This window comes from Scomber japonicus, chromosome 21, assembly GCF_027409825.1.
Source record: "Scomber japonicus isolate fScoJap1 chromosome 21, fScoJap1.pri, whole genome shotgun sequence".
NCBI classification, from domain to species: Eukaryota; Metazoa; Chordata; class Actinopteri; order Scombriformes; family Scombridae; genus Scomber; species Scomber japonicus.
In genome coordinates, this window is record NC_070598.1 from 14,771,162 (window position 1) to 14,784,705 (window position 13,544).

General features: G+C 38.4%; 1 protein-coding gene across 1 annotated transcript; it reads left to right on the forward strand.

The window, feature by feature from the left end:
• The first annotated feature begins 2,873 nt into the window (after window positions 1-2,873).
• On the forward strand, window positions 2,874-13,492 carry LOC128382654 (organic solute transporter subunit alpha-like). The gene is made up of 8 exons (XM_053342652.1): window positions 2,874-3,115; window positions 7,458-7,609; window positions 7,728-7,801; window positions 8,114-8,272; window positions 9,777-9,888; window positions 10,933-11,079; window positions 11,324-11,429; window positions 11,641-13,492. The coding sequence occupies exons 1-8, from the start codon at window positions 3,043-3,045 to the stop codon at window positions 11,784-11,786; spliced, it is 969 nt and encodes a 322-aa protein (XP_053198627.1). The 5' UTR covers window positions 2,874-3,042; the 3' UTR covers window positions 11,787-13,492.
• Window positions 13,493-13,544: the final 52 nt, after the last annotated feature.

Sequence of the window (13,544 nt, forward strand, 5' to 3'; positions counted from 1 at the left end):
GAACAGACACTCTGTATTACAAAAGATAAGATGAAGAATCAGTTTGTGTGTAGAAACTACTCTGCACAGTGTGTTCTGTATCATCATGTAAATCCCTAGAGTGAAAATAGACATAAATTATACTATTACATAGTTTGTTCTGAGTGCATAGCTGTGTTTAGCTTTGTTTAGCTTTGTGCTGTCAGAGAGAAAAAAAAACATTTATTATAAGAAGATGTTTTGGTTTCTACACACATTGTCTTAAAAAAATGCTTTTGAAAGCTTAGACACCAAGCTAAAACAACTAATTGTTGTCTGCAGTGTTTGAAGGAAGGAAGGAAAATCTTTTTGGGATGAGATTCAAAAACCCAGTTGAACTATGACCTTTCCTATCAGTCTGACACCCAGGTCTTTGACCTCTGCTAATGAGATAGCTTGTGCAAAGATTATAAATTCACTTTTCTGCTCTTGAATTCCTGTGAGTGGTTGTTTGTAAATCATAATTTAGGAGTAAAGAGACAGAACAGACACAAGCCAGGGCACCGGTGTATCAGATTCACTCTGCAGGTCTGTGCAGCACACTGGCCAAAGTGATAACAACCATACTCTGTAATGTAGAGGCCAAGTTGTGGAAATATAATACAGTGAGAAAAATCACTTCTCCAGTTATTGCAACAGTCAATAAAAGATGTCCCTGTTTAGGACAGTCACTGTAATCTTGAATCTTGTGTGTGTGTTCCTGTGCTGTGAGATCCCAAGGTAATGACCTCAGTGTCAGTTTTTGAGGGAGAGTAAATAGTGACTTGTTAAAAAAACAAACAAGTCTAACTACCGCAAGGCCAAAGCAGTTGCAGTTTCACTGAAGACCTTTAGATGGTTTATCCATTAAAGGGAAATCTGCCATTTAAAAATTGTGATGTTGCACAGTAGCATCAGTATCTACACACAAAGACTACAGTGGCCTTTGACTTAAAACCAGAGCATCAAACCTCAAATTGATGATGCACTCAGGTGATAATGTCTGGAGTTGTTTCTATGGCTGTGAGTGAGGCTGCATACACATTAATAAATATGTGAATGTCTGACTTGAATCAGAAAGTAGTCATTGCTGAGATTTTCCCAATATGTCATCACCTTCACAACAAGTCTGTTTCGTTCTTTTGAAATGAGAGTTGTGTCCAAACTCGCCACATAATAAAAGAAGAAGAAGAAGAAGCCCAGCTGTATAACAAGGTAATCTTCCCTTGTGTCTTCTATTGTGACAGAATATTTCTCGGATTCTTGGATTCTTATCAACCTCAGGAGTCAGCCAGTTGGGACAAATCATATTGGATGAGTCTGCCGCTCCTGATGCAGGTACATAAACTAAGGTGTGCCTTGACGCATCCAGAATTAGCAGGAAATAAAGTTGCTGAGACTTGATTTCAGTTATCATATAAGGTGAGACATAATTGGCTCACTGTGCATTGTGTAATAAAGGTCAGCACATATGACCACTTGAGTGACAGAAGCGGTGGACTTCTCCTCCGCATAGGGTGTGTATTACATTCAAAGATTGGATGTGAGCATTTATTCCTGTTTATATGCCCCTCAGTCATCTCTATTAATCATTCCTTAAATGTGTCTGCACATGCAGTTCAGGGATGAGGAGATTTAATCTCCAAGCAAAGGGGGTAAAAAAAAACCCTTTAAGTTGTTTCAACCCCTGGAAGCCAAGGTTTGCCTGAACGGACAAGCAGGTTTGATAAACAGTGAAATTAGAGTATGAGGTAAATGGGAGCGAAGGTGGTGTTCAGAAGCACAATAAAGACAATGCACTAATATCAAAGCTAGTTAAGGCAAGTTCTCCTCCTGAGAGAGAAAAGACTGAGATAACAACTGTGATGCAGCAGAGATTTGGTGGATAAATAGACCCAGTGAACTGTACTGTACGCACTGCTGCTTTTCTGTACATCACTGGCTTTACTTCAGTGATGTTTTTAGATCACTATTCAGGCCTCTCTCAGTGTTGTGGAAAATTATTCAATGGGGCCAAGAGCGCAAAAAGATTTGCAGCAAATGCCTCACATGACGTTACCCTTGCACATGTTTCTATGGATACGGGGGGCATGTGAGTGCCTGTGTTGTCCACTGGCTTCAGACTGCAGCAGTCCTATAAGAAATCCCACCTCCCATCACACACACACACAGACACACACACACACATACAACAAACACATACCTCTGTTAGTCACCCCTCATCTATCCAGAGCTTTTTTCTCAATGTCACTGGAGTTTTCCAAGTAACTTGTAAAAATAATTCTAGTTAGCCATCTGAAAAGAGGGATTTGTGTGTCTCTGCTTTGGTTAGAATAAAAGTCACCACTGAATCCACCCAGGCAAGCCAAAAAAACTCAAATATTCTATGGAAAACAGAAAACAACCCAGAAATGCAGTAAATTCAAGCTTGCATAGACAAGATGACATGTTGACTGGGCTGATTTCAAAGAAGTTATTCCTTAAAATGCCATGGTTTGGCTTCATGTGCTGGTGTTAATTACCACAACCCACCACACATTCTCTGAAGTAGCAGAAAGCCACCCCGCAGACCACACATTATAATGCCATAACAAACCACTCCAAACCTGCAATGAATTTAAAGTTGCAAAAAATAAGTTGAGTGATTTAATGAGAGTTGCATGACAGATTATTAAAAGTTGTGAAACTGCCATTGTTAAAACGTTTATTTCCTTTTTTAAAAAAAAAAGAAAAAGAAAGAAAAAGCCATGACTTCCTACAACCCACGTTTTTGCGTCAATTACTCAGAACGCGGTGATTTGAGTTCCGTGTGTCCTATGACAGAAAGGAGAGGGCGGGTTTAGGGATTTCAACAAGTGTTTTGGGGTGACCAGGAGGCGGAGTTCTGTCTGGGAAGAGTTTTAGGACACTTTCTCTAGAGAGGATACACCGGCGAGCATCCGAACTTGAAACCAGCCTTTTACGCACCGAGCGTCTGTGGATGCAAGCACCGCTGAGAGACTACTGGAAGTTGCACTCCTGAAAAGTCCGCCGACAGCAGCCAACATGAATGGATCCAACCGAAGTATGCACCCGAGCTGCAGGGAGAAGCCTCCTCTCGCCATCGATATCATCCTCAGTGAGTATAGACCACTTTAATAGGCTATCAGATAGAAGATTACAGGAGTAGGGCACAAAAAATCCCCCTCAATTGATGATATTACACGATGTATGATGGAGGGTTTTTTTTTTTGTACTTGGCTGGCAAACTGTAGAGCTGTTGTCCTAGTTGGGTATTGATGGATTCCTCGAATTCCCTGGACCTTACTTTGTCAGATGCTGGGAGGCTGTATGATGTATGATGGTGGTCTCCCCTGCATCCAGTGCTTCTCTTGCTTCTTGGGGTTAGGTATGATTCCTTTACATCCTCAGCAGCAGACAAGACTACATTAACCCTCCCAGGCTTTCAGCACTTACACAAAGTATTCCCTCTTCTTCCTTGGAACTCACTGGAGCCTCCTCAAGGGATTCTACTGGGTTCATTGATCCCAGTTTTGGAAGCACCAGCTGAGAATTCACAGTCTATTATACTGATAAATCACAGTGTATGTACAGGAAAGTTGCATGTTCAGACTGAACTTACTCCTCAGATGAAAACAAATAATCCATTAATCCATTAATCCATTTCACTGGGGTGTTGGTGTTGTAAATTCGCATTTAGGGCTCTGACTCATGATGGATTATCCATCTCACTTTGCCTTTCACTTCTTGTCACACTCCTCAGAGGGTGTGTAGTTTGAAAATCCACTTTAGCCCAGTTAAGCCATCTTTATAATGATATGGATCCTAATTTAGTTAATATCATCATATGTTCGTGTGAAAGTCCAGTGATTAATTCTTCCTTCTAATGAATGATTTGTGAGTTGGCTTTCTCAATAAGGATGCACGTATACAGTGGCATTATTGTCCTTATTTCACTTTAGACTTTTGTTGTATTGGGTTGTACTTTTTATTATAAATATGCTCTTTAAAACAAAATATCATTTTCTACCTTATGTAAACCAGTAAATTTTTATTTTATTTTTATTTTTATTTTTTTTAATATTTACGTAAATGCCCTTTGTTTTTTTGGGGGGTTTTTTGTCGTTGTTTGTGGTTATCAAACACTTGTAGCAAAGATATGTAATGGACAGGTTTGAGAAGGTTACACATTAGTATAATAGTTATCCTATTGAAAATGTAATAAGTAATGTAACTATTTCAATGACTTAATCAAAGTAATGTATTTTTGATTACTTTTCTAATTTTCAGGTGTTTTTCATGGATACTGACATCTTTCTCATTTGAAAATGTATTCATTAGTTCATGTAGATTTTGGAATTTAAAATAAAGACATTTTTATGAAAAAACTCAAAACTTTGGCATGGGATTAATTAGTACTGTGACGCCATTTAAGCCCATGTGTGCTCCAAATAAGCCCACATCATGATTTATTTACAAAATATAGAAATAGCAATATATCTATTCAGTAACATGTTAAATATTAAAAAACAAGGAAAACCCCTTCTCCTGAGCAAAATCTTAAAGGTCTGACTTCAGATGTAACCCCTTTGTAACAACATTTTCATGAGTAACTGTAATTTAATCACTTTTTTCTCAGTAACTGTAAAAGATTACAATTACATTTATTTTGTTAAATTACATAATACCATTACATGTAACTAGTTACTCCCCAGCACTGTTAATGGAGGCATGATATTTTACAGTATAACAGTAAACTTTATTGCATAAAATGACATCAGTCAACATCAACAGTAAACACACATTTATAAATAACTATAAATAAAAAAAAAACATGTATGTAAATATTAAACTTGAACCAAGTAAAAGGAATAAAATACGTAAAGAATTTAATGTATTTTATTTGGTTCAAGTTTATATACAACCTAACCTCGCCTAACCCTAACCCTAACCCACTGTTGGGACATATTGGACAATATATAGGCCAATACTGATATATCTGTGATAAACCAATATCATCCTATGTATTAGCTGACCAATATATCAGTTAGATTGTAGTATATAGGATACCCTTCTTATTAGAGCTTGACCAATAAATCAGCCAGGCTAATATAAGTGTATTGCAGATGTATTGGTAATGGTCTAATGGTTCTTAAGTTGGCTGATGAATATCAATAAATTCCAGATATGTTTTGATATTTAAAAATACTGTCACTGTTACATAGTTTGTTCTCCAGAGAGCTCTAAAACATTTTATTTTTTCAACTGTTACATATGAGGCTAAATTCTTTTAAAGACAATGTTAATCTTAATAGAAATTTGTATTTCTAATTTCTATTTCTATCTATGTTTTCTAATTTTCATTGAATTTGTTAACTCACTAATATCAATATATAGAAACCATCCAATAATGGTCCTGGGAAACTGGTGACGGTAAAACCTTTCAAGTCTCTGAGTTACCATCTGGATCAGTTTTGTCAGTAATGGGCATTGTTAATATCTTCAGTCTCTACTTTACTGCGGAGGCTGAATATGTTACGCACATGTGTGACTGCATAAAACAGTGAGGGAACAGAACCAGCAGAACATAACAGGAAATAAATAGTTCAATGGGTGAAGAAAAAATAATCAGACAGTTATAAGAGTTTGAGAAACATTTCTAAAAAGTCCACTGTGTAAATTATCAACTGTAATTTCAAGCTTTTGACCAACAAACAATGAGAATTAGTCATTGGACAAAGGCAACAGGCGGGCATAATAGTGACCACCTGCAAAAAGAAGTCCTCAAAATGGGAATGCGTGTTTATTTTGTGTGTGTAGTTGTATACTGATTACTGCTAATGACTTTGGATACCACAGAATAAATGACGCAGAATCCAAGGAATCACAATTACTGGCACTTTGGAAACTACTACACTTTCGTCATCACCTATCTTCCTTAGTTAGAAACATCTGTTGTAGCAATTCAACTGTGGCCATATGGCTGCTGATGCTTAAAGGGGTTTTCCTGGAAGTGACAACCTGACAGCTACTCTCTTACACTATACAGAATCCCACCCACATCCACGTTCATGACTAATGCATACAGTACCAGTAAAAGTCTACCACTTCCTTGAATACGAAAGTGAATCCAAACTTTTTAATGGCAGCTGGATATGAAGAATGCATCCGATCGCAATCAGGTCAACAGGATCCCCTGACAGTTAGTTCTGTTTGTTTTTTAAGGCTGACCTGATAATTATATTATATTATTAATGCTCCACAGTCCAACAAATACTAAACGTAGAGAAGCTAAGGCCCATCTATCGTCTAGCTGCAGCTGTTTAATTTTCTCAGCATGCACATGTCTAGGGCAACAGTCTGCATTTGGTTTCCTGTGTTGCTGTTTTTACTTACATGGCCTTGAAATACGCTTCACTTCAAGAAACCTAATTAAGGTGATCAACAGAGCTCACACGGGTCTGGATTTTGTTAAACCGCAAAATTTGGCACTCACACATCTTAAAGCAACGGTCAGGTGCTCATCTGAACATTGATTGCTTGCTGTAATCACTCCTCCTGCCTGTTCATACTGAGACCATGAAGAGATCCCTTCATAATGCACTCACAGTAAATGTAAGTCCACATGGTCCTCATTCTGTGCAAAAAAAAAAATCTGAAACTAGTATAATGCTTCAGCCATGTGAGTTAATCAAATCAAGTGGATCTCCTCCAAAGTTTCCTCTTTGTTATCACAGACAGCGTTTGCCTGAGGAGCTGTAATTCAGGGAGAACAACACAAAAAGTGGAATTTGGTACTAAAAAGACAGCAACATTCAGAGATATCCCCTTAACTCCTGAGTATGGAAGCCAGATAAACTTCAGAAAGAAAATTTCACAATCAAAGATCATATCGAGGAATAATTGTGACACTTGGACTACGTTCAAATGGAAAGTTAGAACAAGATACTTTCGGACTTGTTGAATAACAAAAGTGGAGCCCAACCAGCTCAGACAAGTGCTGGAGGGAATGTAGACTGCAAACTGGCAACCGCACACTCATTTTTTTCTGGTCACATCCAAATAAACTTTGTATTCTAAGGAATGGTGAAATAGAAATAAAAGATTCAAGCTTCAGTTTCTGGCACAGGACTTTTTTGGTCATTTTGAAGCTTATAGTCATTCCTGTCATGGTGCTTTCTAGTGTTTCCTAAACATGTTCCTGTTATACCTGCTTGCAAGTCTAGTTTCTCTTTGTGATCCTAAATAAATAACATTTTAAAGTATGATCTACACTATGCTTGAATGTTACTTGTTATTTTCTAGCTGTTTTTTATGCAGCTGGGGCTTCATAAAGACTCTAACAACATAAATACCCATTGTTCTCTAAGTAGCAGAATCTGGGGAATCATAATTGGGTCCTAAATTGCAGCTCAGATTTGAAGAAAGCTTATTTGTTGTCATTTAACTTCTCCCTCCAGAGTTGGATATCTTTGGTATCATCCTGTACTCCGTCCTCACCTTCATGGCAGCCGTGTCCATGCTGCTTTTCATTGAGGAGTGTATCTACATCTATAGGAAAGTGCCGTCCCATAAGAAGAGTGTCATCATCTGGGTGAATGGGGCTGCACCGGTAAGAATAACACTCAGTGGGGAAGGACGTTGTAAATATAATGCAAAAAACGTATTGTTCGTTTCATGGCAAAATGCACCAAAAGATATGTTCACATGGCTCCTTTTCCGTTTTTCAGGTGATTGGCACCATGTCGTGTCTAGGGATGTGGGTTCCCAGAGCCACTATGTTTACTGACATGACCTCTGCCTGGTGAGTTTCACTTTTGCTGCTTCTGTCTGACTCACCTTCCATCTCTTACTGTGCTTTGTGTTTTTCCTCTCACGGAGCCTGCAGCATAAGATTACAGAGGGGAAATTAGAACTTCATAACCCACTGAGATTTTTACAGAAAACAGTGATACTGTTGTGTAACGTGCGTGTGGAAGTTATGGCTTTCATTGTCCCTCTCTCATCTATTTTAATACCTTTGCTTCCTCCTCCGCATCACTAATTTCCTCTCTTAATACTTCTTTCATTCCTCTCGCATCCCTAACATTTACTTCTTATTACCGTGTCTCCGTAGCTACTTCGCCATTGTGGTGTTCAAGTTCTTGATCATGATGGTGGAGGAGGTGGGCGGCGACGAGGCATTCCTGCGGCGAGCTACGAAACACAAACTAAAGATCAGCACAGGACCGTGCTGCTGCTGCTGCCTCTGTCTGCCGCACGTGGATATCACACGGTAAACAGTACAGCAGTGTACAGTCAGATGATCATTATCAGAACAACATTTTTGCTTATCGCCTGAAGTGCTGAAATTAGTACAATGTGAACAGCTTACACAGTCTACTCAGCAAAAGCTTTTATAGTTTGATAACAGCAGTAAGTATTGCAGGCATGTGGTTAAAATATTTGCTCTCTTATAATGTTTGGCAGGAGGGGGTCTATTTTCTTTATCAAATTGAAAGGAAACTTCTGGCTATAAAACATAACACCCTACATTCATAGTAATGTAGTGTAACAAAACAAACTTTTTTTTTCTTGTGCTGTCCACTTCTAAGCTCAGGTTTTGTCTTTTTATTTTATACCTCATGATATTAGACAGCAAATAAGAAGAGCCTGAAATGATTGTCCTACCTCAGCTAGGCTTTAACCTCAGCTGCAATAAATGAGATCATCCAATGAGATCATGCCCAAAAGGAACATAATGTTTCTTATCCTACATTCGATGCTTTGTGTTCTTCAATATTGAGTAATCTCTGTATTACTGAGGTGATGATTGAAACATCATGCAATGTTAATGAAGCACAGATCAGATCCTGTGTAGCTTCTATGACTGTTACTACTACATTTTGGCTAAAGTGCACGGGGTACTTTGATGTCGTTTTTGGTCTGTTTGAAGATTACATAAACTCATGGATCCTCTGTAAATACGATATCGTGCTCACACCAGAAGTACACTGGTGTTCGCAGAAGGCAGGTTGAACATATGCCCGGCCATTCAACTCTGTCAGGGTGGGGCCCAGTGTGTAACGTAGCTATCAGACCCATCCTACCCCTTTCTAGCTGAATAAAATATCACTGGCTGCACCCTTTACCGCTTACTTATCCAGTTTATTTAAATCTCCCGGTGGCACACTTTTTTTTTGTCCACACAGGTTGTTGAGTGTATCTGTCAAAAGCAAGTACGGTCTATTTAGGCTATATGCAGTCCTCTCCAAAATGATCAAATCCTGCTGGTGTGTGGCAATTACTTACAGATGTGTTTATATCTATGGTTACGCACATCTTAAAAGTTCACTCTGTGCAAATACACTAGAAATTATTTTGCAAAAACCTCCCTGCTGTACACAATAATGCTGATGTTAATAATCAAGCCAGGGCAAGCTCAGCCTTTTTTCTTTGATGTACTGCCCGGTTTCCTATCAACAACTTGGTTCCATCTTTTCTCTCTTGGGAAATACTAGAAATGAGAAAGGTATAAAGCACCTTGGAGGATTGATCAATGTTGTTGTTGCACATATAAGAACATTCATATCTATTCATGCATCTAGCCAATGCAAACATTACCAAGGTTCTTCTGAATTGTTCACAACATCCTGCATCCTGTCATAAATAAGGTCAGGTTCAGGACAATGGGCAATTACACATTGGATTCCAAATTATTTTTAAAATGTATTTAGTAACTCAACCAGTTTGTATCACCAGCAGATGCAATTTACAAGTTTCCTCTGTTCCAACTCCAGGCGCACACTCTTCCTGCTCAAACTTGGCTCCTTTCAGTTTGCTATCCTGAAAATTGTGTTCACTGTCCTTTCCATTGTCCTCTGGACCAACGGGACATTTGACCTGGCTGATGTGAGTTGATATCGTTGAAATGCCGGACAGCATCTTACCACGCGATTGTTACCCTGTTTATATGTGTACTTTCCTAGCTTTTTGCTGTGAAACGTTTCCAGCTCCCAATGCTTACTACTCCTTTCATCTAATTTGACTCTTTTTTTTGCACTAATTACTGCTTCCTCTGCATGAGCAAAAATAAAATCACGTTTTTAATCTTTCCTCAAATCCTACATTATTGATCACTTTTATTCACATGTTAAAAACACAATGATTCTCTTTGTCTCTCTTTTTCTCTCACGGCGATGTTCAGTCCTGAATGAATGAATGAATGCAACATGTATGAAGACACTATGAGTTTAGGTGATTCTAGTTCAGACCCATGCATGTGATCAGCCTCTCTGAAAGCACAAAAGAGAAATAGAGAAGTTTTTTTAACAAGCTGGTAGACTGATGCAAACATCTACATGCTGCTGCATGACCCAACAGTGCCCAGATTCTTGACACAACAGTAATAGCCAATTTTTATCTGCCTGCTGTGCTCCACCTCTTTCACCTACAACAGAAGATCTTTGTGTAGCTTCAACTTTATATGAGAATATAAATTCAGGGATCTTAAAGGCAAAGTAGAAACTAGATTTCAGCTAATTTGGTAGCATTTAAGTATGGACCAACTGCGAGTAAACATTCATTAATAGATGATCTGTCATGCTTTATGACATAAGTATCATAATGACTTTCTTGATAGTGAGCCACAGAAAGTTCATGACACATCCTACATTGGTTCATGCACCGACTCATCGTGGCTCATGCATTAGTACACACTGTACATGTGCGTTGTAGCTCTTTTAACACACTACATTCATTTTGAAGACTATAGAACAATTTAACATCTAATTGATAAAAATTTAGGAGAGATGATGGTGCCAGTTAAGAAATTTAAAAAATGGGGCATGTTTTTCATAGTTCTTTTTTTTCCATGAGTCTTTCTTATTCTGTACAAACTATCAGACATATTCCTTCTTTTGTCTTCTCTGACTCTCCTGTGTGGCTTCATTTCAGCTGAACATTACCGGAGCTGCCATATGGATCAACCCATTTGTGGGCATCTTGACAATCATTGCCCTGTGGCCCGTTGCGATCATGTTCATGCACCTGAGGCTTGCCTTGCGGACACTAAAGATCATCCCCAAGTACGCCATGTACCAGGTAAGACACAGGAGAAGCTTCAACACATATTAAAGTGTACATATGTCCAGTATATGCATGCAAACAGCTGTTAACACACCTCAAGATGTACCATGACGAGCACTGCTCTATATAACTCGGGGAAAACAAACACCTGTTTCTAATAACATGCCAGTTTATGGGGATGGCATAAGTTTTTTTTACAGGATTTTTCCAGCATTTTGTTTGTCAGGTTTAAACAGTGTGTACACATGTGTGTTTGTAGCTGGTGCTGATCCTGAGCCAGCTACAGACTGCTATCATCAACATCTTGGCTCTGAATGGGACCATTGCCTGTGCACCACCTTTCTCCGCCGCAGCCAGAGGATACAGTGAGTCAACGTCCATCTATACAATCAATTCTTCTGTTCTTCTTGTTTATCTGCTCCATCTGCAACGACTCAATTCATTCCCACATTTGTTTAGTCACAACACTGGGAATTACTCCTTGGAAGTTTCGTTTGATTGCACCTTTGAGCGCTGACACATCCTTTCCATTTCGGCTTCCTTCCCCTCACTCACTGCCCCCGTCTGTCTCCACAGTGATGAGTCAGCAACTTCTGATCCTGGAGATGTTCATCATCACGCTGGTGACACGTCTGCTGTATCGTCGATATTATGACCCTTTACCTGTAGAACACAACGACAAGGAAAACACCAAGATGGTCATGATTCCTGATTCTCCATGAGAACTACCTGTGTGTGTGTGTGTGTGTGTGTGTGTGTGTGTGTGTGTGTGTGTGTGTGTGTGTGTGTGTGTGTGTGTGTGTGTGTGTGTGTGTGTGTGTGTGTGTGTGTGTGGTGTGTTGTTTTTATTTCCCTGCAATGATTTGATTAAGAGACAACAAAAGTATATATATATATAGGAATTACATGTAAATTAATCTTGCGGATGTTCATTAAGGGTCACAGATTTGAAGTGAGTACAAGCAACTGACAGCAGTAATTCTAATGACCAAAAATAGAGACCATGCAAATTTATGCAAGAGGCTTATTTTTTTAACACTTTATTTTACAGGTCCTTATTTTCCCTATACATTCCAAGGAATTGTCATGGAAAGAATAATGTAGTCTGGCACTAAGTACAGGGAAAACAGAAAACAGCTCTGGTGATAATTTAGTGTAGAGGTTTTGATTTATGGAGGAATTTCTTAGAAATTAAAACCATTCAACTATCATCATTATTTTATTGTTATTCTCCATGCAGTGTTGTGCTAAAGTCAGGATGCCTTCAAAAATAATGCCATGAATTTTTATTTATTTATCAATGAAGTTCAGTGTACAGAAAAAAGTTCGACTTATATTATACCAACAAATTGTATACATCTGCACACAGTTTATCAAGGTTTTTAGCTTGGAGAAGTTGCTACAGTTATTGTGCCGATTTAGATTGTTTCATTTGTTTATTTCTCTTAATTTAACCCCAGACTGACACCATCATGTTGAGATCAGGGCTATTTTGGTGCCGTACCATCTGTTGCAGGACTCTGTGTTCTTCTTTTCACTGAATATTGTATTGTAGAAATTTAAAGATGAATTCACAGAAAGCAAGTTGTTTATTGTAGTAATCAGTTCACATTTGTAAATGCAGATCTCAGTCTGTGAGGCTGAAGAGATACTTTATAAAGCTCAGTGTGAGTATTTGTATAACATTTGAACTGAGTGCGTCATCATCCTATACACATCTGTGTCTTTAGGGAGTTTCTTTAATTCCCTGCTGAGAATTATGTGTTGAAAGCCAAATCCTGTCTTTGCTCCTTGGACTTTCCCTCTCTGCCTGTTTGTTTGTTTGTTGTAAAAGTCAGGATGACCCACAGCTAATGTTTGATGGTGCCTGGTGGGAACTTTTTCACACATGAAGCAGAAAGACAGTTTTCCAATACGCTTTTGGCTACAAAGGCAATATAACATAATCTTAAGACAATAAGATAAGGTTATTGGTAAATTTAAATGTCAATAGTTATTTTTGAGTCTAGCTCTATTTTGGGGTTGTTGCACTGCTGTAGAATAAATTTGGTGCTGATCAGGTGCCTAAAACCTTTGCACATTACTGTATGTTGCAGACACTTTCTTGTTGACTGTCGAGGTCAGCTTGTAATTGTAATTAACTGGAATAATCAAAAGTAGAAGTTAATTTTCCCTATAATTAATACCAAAAAGACTCAGTTTCAGTTTCTTTTCAGTTTCTTTCTTGGAAATGACTAAAAAACTATGGGACCTTTAAAATAAATTGTCACTGCTTATTTATATTCTTTGTCTTTTTGTGAGGAAATACTGTATTTGTATCTCACATTTGCTGTCAGTGTTGTAGCCACTGGACCTGTACTGTCACTTTTATCCTGTACTAGCTTTTTAAATATCCTCAGATGAAATGTCATAAACGGTATGACTCTGAGTGGTATCATGTGTTACAGTATTTTTAGTCCTCCCATCTGCCGCTAGGTGGC

Coding starts and splice junctions, on each gene's coding strand:
- LOC128382654 (XM_053342652.1), top strand. CDS start 3,043: ATGAATGGATCCAACCGAAGTATGCACCCGAGCTGCAGGGAGAAGCCT. Junction 7,610..7,727: donor GGGTGAATGGGGCTGCACCG/GTAAGAATAACA, acceptor TCCGTTTTTCAG/GTGATTGGCACCATGTCGTG. Junction 11,080..11,323: donor CCAAGTACGCCATGTACCAG/GTAAGACACAGG, acceptor GTGTGTTTGTAG/CTGGTGCTGATCCTGAGCCA.